The sequence below is a fragment of the Nanorana parkeri genome, unplaced genomic scaffold (genome assembly GCF_000935625.1).
Source record: "Nanorana parkeri isolate BGI_ZX_2015 unplaced genomic scaffold, ASM93562v1 scaffold38, whole genome shotgun sequence".
In the NCBI taxonomy this organism is placed as follows: domain Eukaryota; kingdom Metazoa; phylum Chordata; class Amphibia; order Anura; family Dicroglossidae; genus Nanorana; species Nanorana parkeri.
The window spans coordinates 3,092,441-3,113,505 of NW_017306306.1; the positions used below are offsets into that span (position 1 = coordinate 3,092,441).

General features: G+C 41.5%; 1 protein-coding gene across 1 annotated transcript in view; it reads right to left on the reverse strand.

The window, feature by feature from the left end:
• The window catches only part of ADAMTS12 (ADAM metallopeptidase with thrombospondin type 1 motif 12), a gene marked incomplete at its 5' end in the record, with an annotated part of 135,127 nt that overhangs the window by 84,595 nt on the left and 29,467 nt on the right, over window positions 1–21,065 (reverse strand). The window contains 4 exons of the mRNA XM_018570287.1: window positions 3,445–3,578; window positions 5,562–5,731; window positions 9,010–9,155; window positions 10,693–10,785. Coding sequence (XP_018425789.1) covers window positions 3,445–3,578; window positions 5,562–5,731; window positions 9,010–9,155; window positions 10,693–10,785 — 543 coding nt within the window. The remainder of the gene's footprint in view (window positions 1–3,444; window positions 3,579–5,561; window positions 5,732–9,009; window positions 9,156–10,692; window positions 10,786–21,065) is intronic.

The following is a 21,065-nucleotide window of genomic DNA, read 5'->3' on the forward strand; positions in this document are numbered from 1 at the left end:
AACCTACACACAAAGAAGTACTTAACCCTTGCAGTACAGAGGTAGCCCCACTGTAAGGGATAATAAAAGAAATCCTGGAGTTCTTCTTTAAGGGACAACATCAAGCTTGGTGAAGCTGTCCGTTAATCAATTCCTCCCAGCCCCCTGTGTGCAGCCCACCTGGTAATGGCCTTAACTTTCTACATCAACCACGGTGTTCACTGTGTGGCCCTGACTTACTCTTCTTCATATTGTCTATGTGCACCATGGCCCCCTTAAAGTGATGTGGAAGTCAAAAAGTTTTAAAGCTATTTCAATTGTTGATGAATCACTTACAATGGATGTTGCTCTTTGATGTTTAAAATGTTTACAGGGTTATTCACAAAAAATAAAACCTAGTTTATGTTGATTGTTTAGACATTTACAGGGTTATTCACAGAAGGGTGAAGAGTTTGGAGAAGGCCGGAGAAGTGAACAATCTAAGACAACATAGCTGATTTGGAAAAATTCTCCCATTCAGTTCACTTTCCAGTTCAGCCATGTTGTCCTAGATTGTTCACTTCTCCTGCCTTCTACTCTTCTCCCTTGTGTGAATAACCCTGTTAATGTCTACACAATCACCATAAACTACAAATTCTTGTAAAATGACATCATGCCACATTTAAATTGAGTGGATAATAAACTAGCTAGATGGACTTCAAGCTAGCTGGTGACCTCAGTAGAGCGGCAGCCTGGCAGACATAAAAAGTCATTTCATAGATATATGGGAACAAGGCACTTTCCACTTCAGCCATGTTGTCCTAGATTTGTTCACTTCTCCTGCCTTCTCCGAACTCTTCATCCTTTTGTGAATAACCCTGCTAGCTTCTTGCAGAATCAGCTGGTCCCCTGAGCACTGGTCCTGATATGCGTTATTAGGGTGGTTCCTTTCCCTTACTATGGAGCCACCCTTGTGTGTGCTAGTAAGCTTTATGTGTCTCCACAAGCACACAGACAAAGCAAGGCAAGTCATTCCCCTGCTCCCCGCTCCAGCGGCCTCCCTTCTACAAGCTAGTAGATGAATGGCTGCTGGACACTGCTCTGTCCCGTGTATTGGACAAGAAGTTCAGGGAAACGGAGCTGAGAGAGTTGGAGCTTCAGAAATATGATGACTGTAAGTGTTTGGGTAAAAATGTAACGGAATACTTTCCAGGGCAATGTATATTTATTTCATCTGGATTCATTATTGAAAAAAAAAAAGAGTTTAATACTATTTTCATTCCTGTGGGACGGCCATACTCATAGTGATCTCCAGCGGTCCTGTCCTTTTTAAATAAAATGTGTGCATGTGAATATAGCAAACAGCTTGAAAACAGAAATGTTACAGTTCAGTTCTGGTCAAATTAGCAAATGTGTTTAGAATTTAAGTGCAATTGCTCTGGAAAAAAGAAATATTTTTTTTTATTATTTCTTGTAAACACAGCTTGAAAACACATGTACAGCTCAGCTCTGTTTGTGCTGGCAAATCTTTTTAGAGGTGCAACAGCTTTCCATAATGTAATGTCACTATTAGAAGCTTACTGTTGGTCCATTAGTTTATTGTCCGAGAAATAATTACAGCACCAATACAAACCCTGCCTGTCCAAAAACAAAGGAGAGAGGTTTCCATTGAAGACAATGGAGGTAAATACAGAGAGAGCAAGTGGACTTTTTTAAACTCATGCATTAGACCTAAAGGGCTCTTTGGACATTTTTATTTTACAATTTTGTTTTTGGAAATGCAGCCCCTTCGCCCTACGTGGAGTGGCTCTTAAAATCTAGTGGTGCTGGAACTGTAATCAACCTGGCTGATTTGTAGTCTGTGATAATACCTGCGTGTTCTGCTATTGTCTGCACCTACCTGTAGTGGGGTGTGACCCTGCCACAGATTGGGGCAGCCACTGGGAGAACATTGGGGTTGTCTATGTCTCTCCAGGCAATCACTAGGAATTTTAATGGCTAGTGGTGCATGCTGGGGAAGTGCATAAGTACTCAAGAATTGCCATGTGCTCAGAGCAGTCTTCCTCCAGGCCCTAGCCCGGGTTGTGGGATGTACAAGGTTGGAGAAGATAACTAGGCTTGAAGTCTGCAGGAGGCCAGATGGGGAGCCAAGTGGGGTCTGGAACTGTCTGGGATGGATAACCAGATAAGCCCTTTGTCTGCTGGAGGTGCCAGGGAGGCCAATATGGCATGGAACTCAGGAACAAGTCTGGTATCTCTCCCTGGGAAGATCTAAAAAATGTCTCCAGTCCAAGTGTGGCTCTATACAGGTGAAACTCGAATAATTAGAATATCGTGCAAAAGTAATTGCAGTAAGTGCTGCAAAAGGGGCCCAAGCCAAGTACTGAGTACATATGCATGCTTGTACTTTTCAGTGGTCCGATATTGTTCTATGTACAATCCTTGTTTTATTGATTGCATGTAATAATCTACTTTTTTGAGGTTGTGGATTTGGGGTTCTTGGGGTTTTCATGAGCTGTAAGCCATAATCATCACAATTATGACAAATCACGGCTTGAACTATCTTGCTTTGCATGTAATGAGTCTATCTCGTATATTAGTTTCACCTTTTAAGTTGCATTAGTGAAATAAATGAACTTTGCACGATATTCTAATTATTCGAGTTTCACCTGTATGTGGCTCGTCCTAAGCAGTGTTATCCTCTGCTCAGATAAAGTATTTCTTCACTGTGGAAGCTGGAAGGGACTGGTGAGTCTGGAGTCTATTTTGTCCATGGATGTCTGTAGCCTTATACCCTCTTTCCCAGTTTAGTTCCCTAATTTACTGTTCACATCCCACAACCCAGCTGAGGATCCATCCCTGAGAGTGAAATGTCAGCCCTCCCTGCCTCTGGAGCTCACCACATGCCCTTGGGGGTCAGGGGGTGCTACAGAAGTTTAAAGTTGGAGCTCAGAATAGAAGCCAGATGCTAAAATACATATAGGGAAGATTATTATCCATCTACATACCATGGTACTGTATAAAAACGTCCTTCACGGGAAGTGGACGTGTATTTCTGATTTGATGTTTTTAAACGGTGGTTCAGGAAATACATACAGGCGGCCAAAGTGCCCAGTGATGGCTGTGATGTGAGGAATCATCATTTTTTTAACCGGTTTGCGTAAGGTTGATTTTAGCTTTCACAAAAACTTGAAGTTTTATTTGATATTTATAGACAGCGAAGATTATCTTTGATAGCATTTTCTGAGATTAGAATGTGTGCAAAAATAATATTTTTTGGTAATAGATACAGTCCTGTACAGTGCAGCTCCTCGTCGCTCTTAGCGTTGGTTTTCTAATTATACTTCTGCAAGGAAACACGTCCATGCACAATGTAAACATTCATAGAAAAGAAAAACATGTTTACAAACACATCTTGTAAAATCTACAGAAAGAGGAAACACGCTTATTAGAATTACTGAAAAGTAAATGAAACATACCAAATACCTTACACATGCCATTAATGCAGACGTCTTTCTGGTTGTCGCCGCTGTAACACGGAGTCCCGTCTATTACTGCGTCAAGAAGTTTGTCCACTAGATTCGTTTCTTCGGTGCGACAATGGAGCTCACAGGGATTTGCTGCAGGAAAAAAAAAAGGTGAAAACAAATTAAAGTGAACTTGTCACTGAACATTAAAACACAGACCCCACCCACTCTCGTATACTGTATGTTGCTAGGACCTGTCACTGAACATTAAAGCACAGCCCTCACCCACCCACTCTCGTATGTGTTGCTGGGACCTGTCACTGAACATTACAGTACAGCCCTCACCCACCCACCTACTCACTCTCGTATGTTGCTGGGACCTGTCACTGAACATTACAGTACAGCCCTCACCCACCCACTCTCGTATATGTTGCTGGGACCTGTCACTGAACATTACAGTACAGCCCTCACCCACCCACACTCGTATATGTTGCTGGAACCTTTCACTGAACACTACAGTATAGCCCTCACCCACCCACTCTCGTATATGTTGCTGGGACCTGTCACTGAACATTGCAGTACAACCCTCACCCACCCACTCTCGTATATGTTGCTGGAACCTTTCACTGAACATTACAGTATAGCCCTCACCCACCCATTCTCGTATATGTTGCTGGGACCTGTCACTGAACATTACAGTACAGCCCTCACCTACTCACTCTCATATGTTGCTGGGACCTGTCACTGAACATTACAGTACGGCCCTCACCCACCCCCTCTCGTATATGTTGCTGGAACCTTTCACTGAACATTACAGTACAGCCCTCACCCACCCACTCTCGTATATGTTGCTGGGACCTGTCACTGAACATTGCAGTACAAAAATATAATCGGAATACATGACAAAAAACTGTCCTGGTCCGCATCTGGTCCAGACATGGTGTGAACAAGCCCTTACTTGGGTTAGAGCTTCTACTTGGCTTCTTGAGGTTTAAAGTTTCTACTTGACTCTCTTTCTTTGTAATGTTAGGAGGTTCTGTGAGAAGTTTGTTAACCCTGTCTGTGTCGTGCTGGCTTATTTCATTATCATGTGTAAAGTAGATTTGAACACGGCCTGTCCTAACAAAGGGTTAAAGGATTAGAACCCAGGCTTCTTCATTGTATGTTAATAAGGGGAAAAAACACATTGCACACAGTCCTGTCCTAAGTCTTACTATAAGGACAGATCAATGTGAAGGTGCTTAGAAAAAAACTGTTGACTGCTGCAACTAAACATGCAAGAAATATATTTGTTTTTATTAGTTTGCAGTATGCTGTGTGAATGGGAACACATAACAAACATATAGAGGGGTTTTCCAAATTTGACTGCAAAAGTGGAAATACACTTTAAGAGAAGGAACTATGAGGTGTTCAGTCAACTGCAACAATGGGAAGAGAAGAAGGTCTGCTATCAGCACTAAGTTTGGTCAGGAGATATGGCAGCCTTTATGGGGGTACAGATGACTCAAATGACAGTATAACTGAAAATGCTACAATGGACCTCGGTGGATACTGATGATGTAACTCTTGAGCATGCTCCCTGGAGTTATATTGTCCGTGGCATTTTATATCTTGCACGAAAGGCAATGGACACACAAAAATATTGCTGGAAGAAAGGGGATGGAGTTTTTTGGCAAACTACACATAGAAAGTCTTTATTGCCAAATAGCTCTTCCTTCTAGAAATTGTTTTATGGATTTATTCTGCCTTAAGACATGGCGTGCGTATCAGTTATACAGTTATACATGTGCGTATCAGTTATACATGCTGCTTCAATTTTTCATAGTTCCATAGCTTTATCTCTAAACGGTAATCCATATGGAAGTTTGGCATGCTCAGTATCCTGCACTACCACAAATAATATAAATATACAGTAGAATGATATGGTTAATAAGTCATTGAAGAGTAAATCATTGGGTTGTCCACAGACAACTATTTATTCTCAGGGTCTAGTTTAGGAAATTAGCTTTGTATATTTTTAGTCCTCCCAGCTTTATGCACTGAAATACATTTCTTAGCAAATTATTTTTAGAGATCTGACCCATGGAAAAAACATTTCTGGACAAAGTTTCATTCATATTGTGCCTATATACCCACCTGAGTTAAAGATGGGAAGCCATGTGTGCAGTTCATTTTTGTAAGGCACGGTGTTGAATTCGGTACACTGCATGTGGCGGAAGGATGGCTGTTTTTTAGGGCACAGGTTTGTTTTACACGTGCGGTAACGTTTTCGTTCTCCAGTACAATATTTCCCTCTGAATTTGGGCCTGAAGAAAAAAAGAAAAATCATCTAATAGCATCAGTAACTGCAAAATTGTATCTAGATTGACTAAGCACAGAAGAATGCTACAGAAGGAGGAGGTCCAGAAGTCCATCAAGAAGCTTCATGAATCTGCCCGCAAAGTATTGCATACAACTAGATTAATGTGCAGTAGACAACTGGAAGGCTTCTACAATGGCTTAATCTTAAATCAGCTTATCTCACTGTAAGGCTCCATTTACACTGAGTCATAGTCGGTCTGCTTCCAAAACCAAAGGAAACAATAGGCAACTATGGTCGGAAAGCTGCAGGCAGTGGTTGGCTGTGCCACAAAACTCACCTACTATCAAAGCTGCAAAATGTAAACTAGCATTTGAAGGGTGCATGGCTAGATTCAGAACCACCTGTGAATACCATAACAAGCCCTTGCACATCCCCATTAAATAGGACACAGAGGACAAAGAACTAGTCACCAGTATTTCCTATAGGATCCCTGAGGCTGACCTTTCTGCCATTACTTATCAGGTCTTGTACTGCATGATGTCACTCTGTGGAGGCAGCCATCTTGCTAGAGGAGCAGGGCTTTGCTTCCTCATGTCAGATCTGCCCCTCAATAACTGGGGATCTAATGTATGGATTAGTAATGAGCAAGAAGAAGCAGGAGAAAAATTACAGATCCACAGAATACATGAAACAGAAGCAGGGAGATCCTCCAACTCCAAATCTGGGGAAACTATTAGTCAGAGGTGGCAGTACCCTAGATGATCTCACACTGCAGCTATACCACTATTAGGCTACAGAACATTTTAGGAAGTGTACTGCTATTCTTCAGGAGGAATTGAAGACAGAAATATATTTTCAAGGTACTGCTTAGGCACAAATAACTTTTCTAGATTGTCCCCAAAACATAGTAAATCTTCACTTTTTGAGTTCAGATTCCCTTTAATATTCAAGTTTGAGGTCAACAAGTTACGATTTTCCATTTCATTACAGTAGTAGTATATCTTTTGGTGACATCCAGATATGAAAGACTGCAAGACATGCACGCGCGAGCGGGAAATGCACATTATTTGGAAAGAGGCAGCGATGCCCGTTAATATACAAGCGATCTGCCGGCTATCAAGCTGGTCCCGGGCTCCGCTGTGCCCGTGGCGAGCCCTGGACCGGAATACGGCCTCTGTCACAGGGGATCAGAGGGAGCTTGGTACACGAGCTCCCTCCGGTCCCCTCTCCGCTGTCAGAATGCGGAAGTGATGTATACTACATCACTTCCGCATTCTCGTGTCACTCTCCAGCTTCAGAAGCTGGAAAGAAGCTGATGGAGCAGAACTTTTAACAAAAATGTAACTTATTTGTGTATCACTCGGATGTAGATCCTCAAATCATCTCTGAATTGGTGCTGACACTGTCCTTCTTTCTGGGGGGGGGGCTACTTTTATCCTCCATGGTCCCTATGTGTGTTGTAAAGTAGTCACCGCTCCAAGCTCACTCCTGGGATGGACTACAACGTCATGTTTAGTTTAATAATTTGTATTGAGATTGTAGTCCATCACAGGAGCGAGCTTGAAGTGGTGACTACTTTACAACACACACAGGGACCCTGGGAACCAAAAGTAGCCACCTTCCAGAAGGAAGGACAGTGTCAGCACCAATTCAGAGATGATTTGAGGATCTACAGTCGAGTGATACACAAATAAGGTACATTTTTGTTAATAGTTAAGGTACATGAATGTATTTTTAATATTTAACTCTTGAGTTTAGGGTCTCTTTAAATTTACACTGTCCATTGAGAAACATCAAGAAAAAAAAGTTTTTACCTTTACTTGTTTTATTTGTACAAGTGGAAAGTAAATGGCGGACTCGTATTGCGTACTCGGCGACTTTATGAAGCATTGTCTTTCATATCAACGCCTGGATACAATGCTATGTTTAGAATAGCCTCAAGCAGTGAGTGTTACTGATTTCATGGCTTGTAATCCCTGAAATGTGCTCTTCAAGTGTCTTATAATGAAATATTTGGAAGGCTACTTGTAGCGGTGCAGTAACAACACAATGTTCAACTACTAATGGGTAATCTGCGGTAAACATTTCAGACACCACTGCGTTTATTCAATAAGCAGATGCAAGGAGCGGGGAAGATACATAAAGTGTTGTGATCCATAGCAGTGCAACAGATTTCTATTCCCTCTAATCAGATTAAAGGTGAAAGATGGATTTTGATTAGTTGCCAAGCCGACATAATAGCAATGAGAAGTGATTTTTCATTGCAAATATACAGAAATGTTAAATATCACACAATCATTGCAATAATAACAATGCTTTCTGTTATATCTCAAACCCGCCTGGGTGATTATTTTTACTGACATCAGCAAAAAGATACTATTCTTAAAGGAGAACTCTACACAAGCAGCTAATAAATATATTAAGAAGGCTTTACCTGTCAAAGCATTATGTATTTCTGTCCATGTAGGTTAGAGATTTACACAGCTCTGCCAAACTTGCAGAGTAAGTGTTCTTTCTCTGCCGCAGTTGAACTTTCCCTTACAGATCTCCTCCCTACTGCAACCCCGTCATATGACTGGACAGTGAAAGGAAAAGCTCATCTCTCTGCTCTTTCTTCTTATCAACATGCTTGTTTTAGTGGATACATAATTTTCAACTGTGTATTTAGCGGATAGGCTGGAGTTCAGCTGTGGGTTTAAGTCCTGCACTAAATCTAGGTAAAACGCATCTTCCTTCATCAAGCTCTGATACTTTTCTGCTGTCTCTTGATGCACTTGCAGGATGGATAAAAAAGGGTACACATTGATAGCTCAGGGGACTGCACAGTCAGGGCTGTCCCTATAATGAGGCAGCATTTTTTGGGGTCACCCGGTCATGTGGGGGGAGTGGCAGAGCTGTATGGCCGCTCTGCTGTACTGTGCCAGCGCCTCCCTGGTTGATAAGAGCCAGACAGAGAGACGTGTAAGGGCCATACACATGTCCCCACCCAACTCTTAGCAACCTGGGACGCTCTGGCCAGGGTCCCACCCAGCTCCTGGCAACCAGTGATGTCAGTGAGCTGGGTGGGATGATCCCCCCCTTCCTGGAATGAGCACCACCAGCACCCTCATCCTCCCAGTGAATATGCTAGTGACCCCCCCTGTGCACAGTGATAAAAGGAGATGTTCATGTTATAAAATAAGCTAAAAAGAATAATAATATTTTGCATCAGGAAATAAACACAGACATTCATACACATGCATATACTCACACACACGTGCAGCAAAATATGTTCTGACTTACTCAGGATTGTTACACTTCCTTTCAGCGCTCTGTACGCCAGCGCCGCATGTTCTTGTACAGTGTGACCATGTTGTCCAGGAACCCCAAGCTCCATGGACAGTGTCTGGTTGTCTGCCCACGTTTACACACGCACCACTGATGCACCACTGAAACAATACAGAATGAGAATATGATACTGTATACCTGAGAATATACTGTATACCTGTGAAAGGTATAACACAACAGGTTATGGTCAGATGGACCAAAATGTGAAGCACAGTAGAGTCTTCCTAAATCAAAAGATATCAACATGTTTCACTTCCATCACAAATCCTAAAAGTAAGGAGTTTATTCCTTATTCTAGGATAGTGAGCAGATTAATATTTTCTGCAACCTGGCCAACTTTATATCCAGAACCTCTGGCGAGCCATTCATTTCAGCCAGCATACAGTTGTTTCAGGCTTGCTGGCCTCTATCAGTGCAATGCATGGACACAATGACTATGGAGCAGGGCATAAGGCACAATGAGAAGGTATCATTTAACAGGTTATGATTTGTTGTGATTAATTGTTAATTGAAGTGCTGCACTCTCTTTAATAGTCAAGATACATATTTATTTAATGGAAGGTTAAGAGAAAAGTAAAGAAATAGCCAACGCATTTCAAAGCTCATACGAATACCCCCTTCATGAGGGCTTACTAAGGAAGAACATGTATCAGGACTGCGTTGGCTTCAAATCAGATACCTTAATTTTGTTCAATGTGTGAGAATGCATAGAGCTCTTCAGCAGCTGATTTTGGAATCCAGGAGCATATAGAACTATGGTGTTCTGGAAGTGCAGGTTTGGGTCAGCGTGTATGCCCATCCCATAGGGATGTACAGGCAGCTGAACGCAATTAGACTTGTAAGCTGCAAAAAAATTTAGTTTAGGTTGAGATATTTCTTTATTTCAGGGATCGGGTCCAAAATTCAATTCGTTTCCGGGTTTTGGATTCGGACGTAATTAAAATTTTCGTTAGTTTCAGGTAAGTTTACGAATGAATATTTGTTGTGAATACCACAGAAAACCATATACAGATATTAATACTAAAGCTAAATCTTCTAGACTCGAATGACATTCGGGAGTTCCGGAATGCAATTCAGAAATTTAGATCCTGAATGCCATTCGGGTCTAGGAGATTCAGCTTTAGTATTATATGGATACATATGGCTCCCATGTTGCTGTAACGAAAATTCGTATTCAGACCCATTCGGATGAAATAAACCGAAAACACATCTGATTGGCCAGAAAAGTCACATGTCCGATTCAGTTTCGTTTTTGAACGAAATTCAGACAGGATCCAAAATTTGGAAATGGAAATTCGGATTCGTACACATTCGGATGCATTGGGACTTGGAAATTCGGATTTGTAAGCATTACAGAAAATTCGTACAAATTTTGATTCGGAACCAAATGAATCGCACATGTCTACACGCAATGAAATGCTGTCCCTCCCAAGAGCAGGTCTCTGCATGGGCATGCACGTTGTATGGGTGCGCATGCCCATGTGAATGAGCCTGAAGACTCACACAAACCAAAGCCAAAGATAAAAATGGAGGAATTATACAAATGTTATAAGCAGGCCTGTGCAAGCAGCCAGTTGTGCCCTGAGGAGGGTGACACTCATTTTTACTTATCTTTAGATAATAGGATATACATTTCACCTTATTATCTCCACATCTGGTTCCATCCGCTGTGGCATCAAGCTTGGAGCGGCATGAATTTTTTACTGAACACCACAGGGTCTGACAAACATTCTGTGAATAAGAAAAATAAAAAACAAGCTGAAATTGAAACTGCTATTTGTATGATTCTACTCATGAACAGACAGATTATCCTTTCCTGTAATTATACTTCCAGGATACTTTATCATTTAAAGAATGCGTCTTTATCTTAGAAATGTACTTTTTTTTTTACACAGCCACAAAATTACTGATGGGATACGATCCTGTTAATATATTTATTAGGGCTGGTAAAGATTAAAATTTTCGTGTTCGATTAATCGAATTTTTTTAAAATCGATTAATCGATTAATTTCGATTAATTATAACGCACATACAGATCCAACTACATTGGCCTATACACATGCAGCACAGCAATGAAGTAATAAAATGAACTAGGATCACACTAATCCAGCACGTTATTAATCTCACGTGCCCCAATCAATATGGCCGCCGCTTGAGTGGGGCAACTCAGAATAATAACGTGCTGGATTAGTGTGATCCTAGTTCATTTTATTACTTCATTGCTGTGCTGCATGTGTATAGGCCAATGCCTTGGCTGGCGCTCGTGCAGAAAGTTTCTTGGGCAAACTCAGCGGCCCAAGTGGCTCAGCTAACACGACGGCACCGGACTCCTCCCCCCTTCCCTCCGTTAGCCGACGGAGCCAGAAGGGGGGAGGAGTCCGGTGACGTTGATGGCCGTGACGTCACCGGATCGCCGACGGGACTACCGGAAGCCGGTGGAGAGGTGAGTGTTTTCATTAGCGATCAAAATAATTTTAATAGATCAAAAAGTTTAACGATTAATCGAGAAATTAATCTTTAATTTTCACAGCCCTAATATTTATGAATTATCTTTGAAGGTGGGAAAAGTTTCACAAAAGCTTAAAGTAGTATTAAAGGAGAATTATGAGGTGCGTGATTTTCACTCAGGCTCATAATCTGAGCCGACTGTGACAATTAAACTGTCACAGGTCAGCTCAGTAGATCGGGAAGTGAGCGAACACATACCAGCGTTCGCTCACTTCTCGATCCTGTGCCAGCAGAGAGCCGTGACAGGGGAGGGACTGGATTCCCCCCTCCCTGCTCCGATCCTCCAGCGCTGACTGGCGGAACCGACGGGGGAGGGGGCGGGTACAGCTGGCTCTGCCTCTAGATAGGCAGAGCCAGCTGTCACTCAGGCAGCTGGGTGGATCCAGACATAATTGTCGGGATCCGTTCCGGCTGCGGCGTCTCAGTATACCGCGAGCTGTAGCTCACGGTATACCGAGCTTTGGGTGACAGGAGGACGCCTATTTGTGTACTCCCGTTACCCTTAGGAGAACTATGGGGAAAAGCCCTAACCCCATAGTTCCCCTTTAAACTCTCAAACTTTTTTCAATAATGAATCCAGATCAAACAAATGTACATTTCCCAACAAAATATGTATTTACATTTTTGCCCAAGCACTTACAGTCATCATGTTTTCAAACAGCTCCAACTCTCTCAGCTCAGCTTCCCTGAACTTCCTGTCCAGTACAAGATCACAAGGGAGAGAGCAGGCTACAGCAGCTGTCCATCTACTAGCTTGGGGAAGAGAGGAAGAAGGAATAGGGAACAGGGGGGATAGGAGTTGATTGCCTTGATCTGTCTGTGTATTTGTGGAGAAGCACACAGCTTACTAGCACACACAAGGGTGTCTCCATAGGACCCTTCAACGGAGCCACCCTAAAACACATAGGTTGAACTAGATGGATCCTAGTCTTTATTCAACTTTATCTACTATGTAATTATGTAAAACAGGATATTAGGACCAGTCCTCAGGGGACCAGCTGATTCTGCAGGAATCTAACAGGGTTATTCACAAGCGGGTGAAGAGTTTGGAGAAGGCAGGAGAAGTGAACAATCTAGGACAACATAGCTGATTTGGAAAAATTCTCCAATTCAGTTCATGTTCCAGTTCAGCTATTTTGGCCTAGATTGTTCACTTCTCCTGCCTTCTCCAAACTCTTCACCCTTTTGTGAATAGCCCTTCACCCTTTTGTAAATCTTTTAAACATCGAGAAGCAGCGTCCATTGTAATTGTTTTCATCAGAATGTGAGATATAAGTCAAAAGCTATTTTAAGCTATCACTTTAAGGTACCTGACATAGAGCTGCACTAGGACTCTCTACAGAACTGCAATATAGCTCTGAGTCAAGAGCCGAACTGCATAACTTTATTAGTCCACAATAGACCATATTTAAATTGTAGAAATAAAACTCTGTGACTGTTAGAAAGAAACGTAGGGGGGCTGCCATTGCTGGGCTGCTTTGCCTGGCTGGGCTTGGCTTCAATACTCATTCAGGGACCCAGAACAAGGATTCTGTAAGAAAAAGTTTCAGAAGTTTTTATCTGTTAAAGGTCAGAGACTCGGAAAGAATTGAAGCCTGAGCCATGACAGCCAGGGAACTAGCACTCTTAAAACAGTTGTCAGCAATGGCAGGCCCCATACATTTCTCATGAGTTACTCATTGGATTAACTCATACCTATTAGATTATGGGCTGAGGTTGCATTACACAATTTAAAATTGGTCTATTGAATCTCCAGAACTCCGGGATAAGCAAATATTGTCTAAATACAAGAGTTATGTGTATTTTTACATGAATCTTGGTGAGCTTTGTGTATTTCTTCCAGATCTGTGCAGTAACCCAGTGTGAAACTAACAGGGTTGTTCACAAAAGGGTGAAGGGCTTGTTCACAAATGTGATGCAGAGCAAAGCAGTTACAGAACGCATCAAAAATGCATCTAATGTATTCTGATGGTATTTTGGGCTCTAGTTCACACTGCAGCGTTCAGTTCCAGAGCATGTAAAAAAACTGCAGCAAGCCCTATTTTTCCCACTCTGGAATGCATGCAAATGCATCAGAAACACATGCAAACACCATGGAACACACTGAAAGCCCATTTTAGACTAAAACAAAACAAAAAAAATTCTACAAAAACGGCCCGGAATGGGCAAAAACGCGGCAAAACACATTGTACTGTGTGTGCAGAAACTCCTGCAGATCTGGTCTGCATTTGATGTGAACAAGCCCGAAGAGTTTGGAGAAGGAAGGAGAAGTGAACAATCTAGGACAACATAGCTGAACTGGAAAGTGAGCTGAATTAGAGAATTTTTCCAAATCAGCTATGTTGTTCTAGATTGTTCACTTCTCCGGCCTTCTCCAAACTCTTCACTCTTTTAGTGAATAACTGAGGTTGAGATTGCATTACACAATCCAGACATAATTGTCAGGATCCGCTTCAGCTGTGGCATCTCAGTATAGCTCGCGGTATACTGAGCTTAGGGTGACGGGAGGACGCTAGTTATAACATTACCTTCTAAAAACAGAAGCCGTTTTTGCATAATCACTTATGTGACTTCTTTTCCTCCTCAGCATGTATTAGCCAATCTGAATCCAGACAAAAAAGCTCAGCTTTTCTTCAACAGGGCTTTAGAGGGATACTTAAGTGTTTGTATTAAGTTTTTTTTCCAGAAATGTATGTGAACACTATTAGCTTAATCTCAGCAATTGCATTTATGAATAATATTATTTTAAAATTGTTTGCCCATTTGATTGCATTACAAAAAACTCCTCAAGTATGTATTCTATTACAATGCTGATGTTATAACAGGATAGTATATACTGGGACTTTACAACTCCTTTAACTCTCTGGGCAACCTCAGGTACCGTAAGGGCAGCAGATATTTGCCAATGATTTAGTTATATGACAAATAGGAAGTGTAAAACTATATTGAGGTGCTTACACCTCTATTTCCATGCTAACTATTGCTAGGTGAGGAAGTGGGATATTCAAGAGGAACTTTACCTATATTTTTGAAATGACAACAAGTACACCTTTAGAAATGGTTAGTTATAACATTCTACAAACTAGATACAGTAATAGCCAGATTTTTATTCTTTGCACACCTTGTATTTCTTTTCCTCCCCATTCTTGTCACAGTGGCCATTTTTACTAAGGGCAGGTTAATATATCTCCCTTTACTTCCTGGAACTCTGGTGACTAGGGTATGCGACCATACACATCTCAGGGGAGGAAAATGCTTTACAATGAGATCTCATGAGACTACAGATGAGATTTCCCAGAAATGCTCTGCTGATGTAACCTTCCTAGGATGCAACACTTGGGCACCTTACATCACTAATGCCCATGACGTGAAAAAACAATAATTACAGTAAAATAGTAATAACAATAAAAGAAAAACATGTTTGCTTAACTAATGAATGTAACATGATTTCATATCAGCGTGCGGAGCTGCATGATGAGATGATTTTTAGTGAAAGGGAGTAAAGGTCTTCTTTCGCGTGCCAATAATTTCTGACGCCACTTTGAACAAAGTAGACCAAAAGCTTGGGAATAATATATTTAATCAAATGTGAATGCGATTGCAACTATTTTGGAAAAACAAAATGTTTATTTAAAACGTATATTGGCTCATATCTCCGATGTGACATCAGGAAACTCAAGATCTCCTGTAGCTCATCATATAATATTCATAAAACATAACATATAAAATAAGTACCTACGCTTATAATTTTGTGCTCTGGATAGAGTTTTGATGAGATAATCCTGCAGCATGAAAGTAGACGGGTTTATGGTTTACAGGAAAATTGTATTCCTGCTTTACGCAGCACCATTCATTTTGCTTGATTTTTATGCCATCATTTCCTCCATCAGTGAATGCTCTACCTTAGTTATTGTTAAGAATGAAAAATATATATTCATTATATTCAAATAGAGATGATCTAGGGGACTATTAAGAATCGCTTTGGGAATTCATATCTTGAGCATTGAGCAGCTGCTTCCAGAGGGATATATTGAGTATCTATTCAACTGAATCAACATTATATGAACTGCAAAATATACTACTTACAGTATGTAAGAATACCGAGCATTGTGCTCTGGAGTGGTATTCTAAGGAAAGTTTCCTCTAATCTATCCCCACTGAATGTAACCTTGGGGGATTCTGTTTTTTATATTTTATTCAGTTAAGTTTCAGTAGTTTGGGAGTCCTTCTTAGTTTGGGTTTATTGTTTATATATGCCGGTGAATATTTGCAGTTTGTGTGGCGCTTTACAAAATGGAAGGAGACAGTACAGTTACAATACAAATTCAATACAGGAGGGATAGGAGGGCCCTGCTCCTGAGAGCTTACAATCTACTAGGAGGGGCAAGAGATACAACAGGTAATAACTGTGTGGGATGAGCTAATGGAAGAAATAAAAGGACAGTTATTAAGTGGAGGGGCTAGGTGTTCCTAAAGAGATGCGTTTTCAAGGATCCCCTAAAAGAGGACAGAGGAGCAGATAGCCGGACAGGTTGGTGTAGAAAGTTCCAGTCAATGGGGGAGGCTCTGGAGAAGTCCTGGAGGTGAGCATAGGAGGAGGTGACGAGGGAGCTAGAGAGCAGGAGGTATTAAGAGCAGTAGAGAGGACGGTTTGGGTGATATAGTTGAGGGGCAGAGTTGTAGATGGTTTGTATGTTATTGGTAAAAAAAAAAAATAAGTCAAGGCAACTGGACTTGCTGTATGTTTCTTGAAGACGTTTCACTGGTCATCCAACCAGCTTTCTCAATTCAGACGACCAGTTGGTTGGACGACCAGTGAAACGTCTTCAAGAAAAATACAGCAAGTCCAGTTGCTTTCACTTATTTTTTTCCCCCACATATATCATGACCCGGATGAATGAGAACCTTCACAGGCATACTTGTATGTTGTTAGTATTTTTAATTTTATTTGTTGGGCAAGTGGGAGCCAGTGGAGGGATTGGCAGGGGGGGTGGACACTGGGCAGTTAGTGAGGTGTATGAGTCCGGCAGTAGTGTTCATGATAGACTGAAGGGGGACTAATAATGACATTATTGTTTTACTTTTTTACTGGAAACTGGGATCATAACTCTATTTAGGTTTTTCTATTGGTTTCCTTTACTGTCAATATGTCCCTGCAAGGCAGATTTATGCCCTATTTGTCCTGGTGACAGCTACCGCCCCGCTGCAAAGGTTAGGTGCTCGTTTTACTCTAGTAGATAGAATAAAGCAGATATACCCCAACCTATCCGACTGTCTCCCACTCTGACTGCCTTTAGGTGATCTCTTAAGACTCATCGCTTCAGGGAAGCCTATCCCACCTCAACCTAACCACTGAACCATTACTTTCTCAAACAATTCATCCCCACACCGCAACCTCCGCATGTATCACTGGCCCCTACCTTGTAGATCGTAAGGCCTCACGGGCAGGGCCTTCCTTACCATCTTGTCTTGAATTGTATTGTGATGTTGTGTAATATCTTCCTTATTTGTAAAGCGCTGCGCAAACTGTTGGCGCTATATAAATCCTGTATAATAATAATAATAATATTATACTCATATGATTCTCAGTACCACCGGCTCCAGCGGTCTAAAGACTGCTGACGCCATTACATCTTATGCAGGTCCATTAACTTGCATTAGACGTGAAGACGCTGAGGGACACCAACATGCGTACAGCACTGCATCATTGTGAAATTGTCCTTACAGGTTAGTTTTCCAAAAATTTTGTCTCATATCACGTCTCACCAACAACATAAGTTGTCTAACCTCAATAAAGGAATATTATACAATAGGAAACATTTTCCATCACCCAGACACACTTCAGCAGTGATATGGCACGGGTTACTTATTACCTGGTGATATCTAGAAATGTGTACTTTTCCATTATTGTGATTAAGCCAATAACTGTGTTGCCTGTGTATAATTGCTGCTGTAATACTGTGGAAAGCCGCTAATCTGATTAAACAATCTGGTACTAGTACTGTAAATGCATATTAGTGCAGCCTGAGAAATAAATACACCTTTTTAGAAGGCTTTATCTCATCATACCCTTAATTATATTTCATAAAATGAGATAACACACTTTAAACCCTGACATGTTTCCAAGTGCAAATATTTCCATTTATAATAAATATTTGAAGAACATTTTAACTCTGTGCTTACTAGAGATAAATCTGTTTTTGTTTTTTAAAAATAGGAAATGTTTTTTTAGTCAATTTTATGTATTTATTTTTTTTAAAGCTTGTAATTTTTTTTGCTTTTTAAATTATTTTTATTTTTATTACTATATTACTGTTATAATAATAGTAATTATTATTATTTTTATTATTATTAAATCCTAGTTTAAAAAAAACATTAAAACATTTACTATTGGTGTAATAGAGCACTGTTGGTTTCCTCATGTAAAAGCACAGCTGTTTCCTTTCAGGTTGACTCTCTCTAATTGAAAACCTGTGAACAGCCTGTCATTTAGTTAGCCATGTGTGTAATCTGAGCTTCAGCTACTGAGCTAAGTACTGATCCCCACTCCAAACCAACTTTCATATATGAATCTTATTACATTCCAACTAACCAAAGTGTGCCAGTTCCAGAACAATCAATGTTGTGTATATTGTGCAGATTGGCCCAGAGTACCCTCCCTCCCCCAGTCTGGGTGCAGCTGTGCAGGGAATGACAGAAGGTTGACATGAAGAGAAATGAAGGTATATACAAATGCCATTTTCACTTTTTTATCCTTTGTTGTATCTCTATCCTAATGATCTCCTACAGTTTCTCTACATCCTTGGTTCTCAACTGGTGGGTCGTGACCTATAAGTGGGTCGTGACCTTGTGTTCAGTGGGTCACCGCATGCCTTCCACTTTTAAAGGTGAGAGGCTCCTCTGCCTCCCCCTAGCGCGGCACTGTCAGTTCTCGCACCAAGCAGCCATTCAGAATATGCTGCCCAGCACTGAGTGTCAGCTTTAGGTAGGGCAGGCTGGGGCTATAGCCGTGAGGGAGCTCAATCTATACATGCATTGTAGAGGTGCCTGGACCGGAGTGACGTCACGTTCTGGCTCCCAGCAACTCTACAGGGCACACAAGGGAGCTGGGCAAGCAATGCACATATGGATGGAGCTCTGTCACAGCAGCCCACACTGGACCCCAGGCTGAGGATCCACTCTAGTTCTAGTAAGTTTAGTTAGGGAGACTGGGTGGACCTTAAAAAAAAAAAAAAAAGTGACTGTATGTATGTATGTGTTTTTGAGGGCCCGTTCATACTAGTACAGTGCGTCAAACTGTACCACACAATCGCACCTACCGTGCATTCTGGTGTATGAGGTGCGCTGCCATTGATTTGAATTGTATCCCAAATGCACCTCCCACCCACAGTTAGTACGGCCGTGCCCAGAACGTGGAGTACCCAAATGCCGTGCAACTTGGGTCGCGACTTAATGGCCAAAGACAAATGTGGGTCCTGAGGTTGCACAGGGTGAGAACCACTGCTCTACATAAACTTTAAGTTAGTCGTAAAAACAAAACAAAAACAAAAAAACTTTTAGGGTGCATTCACACCAAAATGCGTACATTCAGTACGTTGACATGTATTGGGTTGCATTGCATTTTTTTGGGGGGATTTTTACACTAAGCTGTATGAGGTGTTGGTATTGCCTTGTGTCGGTGTGTGCTGCATTGACACACCTTGTGTTGCTCTGAGTCGGCTCTACTTTTTTTCAGTGCAGGGAAGCTCACATCAAGGCAATGCACCATGGCAAAATTCTCTCATTCACAGCCATTCATTTTCAGATGTCCTTGCGTTGGCAGGTGTTGCAAATTGCACACCAACACAACTGGTGTGAATGGGGCCTTAATATATTTTTTTACATTTGCTTTCCGTCATATTTTTTACACTTTTTGGATAACAGACTATATTCCATGCTCTAAAACATTTTCGGCTGTCTCATCAATCAAAGTGTCATCATATACTGTATTTTTTTTCAGTAAACCTTCATTTAACATCTCAGCTCCCCAAAGGTAAAGCCCCATCCTCTAAACGGTTCCTCCATATTCTATACATTTGTCCCTTCATGAATCAAAGTGACAGCTAATCTTATCTTTAAAAATATTCTGACCCATAGGTTTAAAATACAAACATGTATTCAGTACAAAGTCTTCTTTTTAAATATCAGCTGAAGAAAGCAGAAATGTGAGTAAAGTGATGTTTGCTATTATTGTGCTGCCTCCAGCAGTTCTATGGTTAGTACAAAGCACTGGTATTAGTATAGCCATAGTTAATATTTGTTATGCTGCTCCCTAGTGGTCATTGTCCCGGAAGGACACAAACTAGCGTCCTCCCGTGACCCAAAGCTCAGTATACCGTGAGCTACAGCTCGTGGTATACTGAGACCACCACAGCCTGGACGGATCCCGACATTACTGTCTGGATCCACCCAGCTGTGTGAGTGGCAGCTGGCTCTGCCTATCTAGAGGCAGAGCCAGCTGTACCCGCCCCCTTCCCGGTCCGTTCCTCCAGTCAGCGCTGGAGGATCGGACAGGGGAGCGTGGGAATCCCTGTGGGGAGCCGTGAGTGACACTCACGGCTCTCTGCGGGCACAGGATCGAGAAGTAAGCGAGCAACGGTATGTGTTCGCTCACTTCCCGATCTATTGAGAAGACGTGTGACAGTTTCATTGTCACAAGTCCGCGCGAACTAAGAGGCTGAGTGATTTTCACTCACCTCATAGTTCTTTAACATATCAGAGACAATAAAAACTGACCAATGTGTCATTGTGTTTCGCAGCATTTTAAAGTGATGTATAAAATGGATTTAAAGTGGACCTGTTATTTAAAAATGTTTTTAAAGTGGACCTATTATTCTTCTTACATCACGGGAATCAGTAGGGCACATGTCACCATTGCTAAAACACATTGGGGGGGATTTATCAAGGGAGTTGCTCCACTTTTCTTTAAGTGACAGATTTTGCATTTTATTTGCACCTTATATCAAGGCCGTCTAAGCCTTGATAATAAATGTCATTTTCATTAGACATGTTGGGGGGGAATTTATTATGGCAATTGCGAGTGTTTGGACTTGCACGGAATATATTTGCACCAGATTTATCAAGCTAGTGCAATGCTGTTGATAAATGAGGTTTAAAAGACTCCAGGAAAGAAGACTCGTAACTTCAGGCAAAAAGCTTAACTGTCGCACCTTGAAGAAGTGGTCATGGGGACTTCTTAAGTGATTGTTTTCTTAGGTGATGCTCCAGTTTCATACAGCCCCAGAGCAAGTGCAGATGAAAACACATGCAAAACACGTGCAGTGGAAAAAGTATTGCAAGCTCTGAAGAAAACAGGTGCAAAACACGTGCAAAAGACACGTGCAGTTGGACAAGTAGTGCAAGCTCAAATTAAAACAGGGGGCACATGTTAAAATACAGATTTGCACATAAACAAATGATCTAAGAGGCTGAAACTGTCGTAATTGCTTTGATAAATCCCCCCC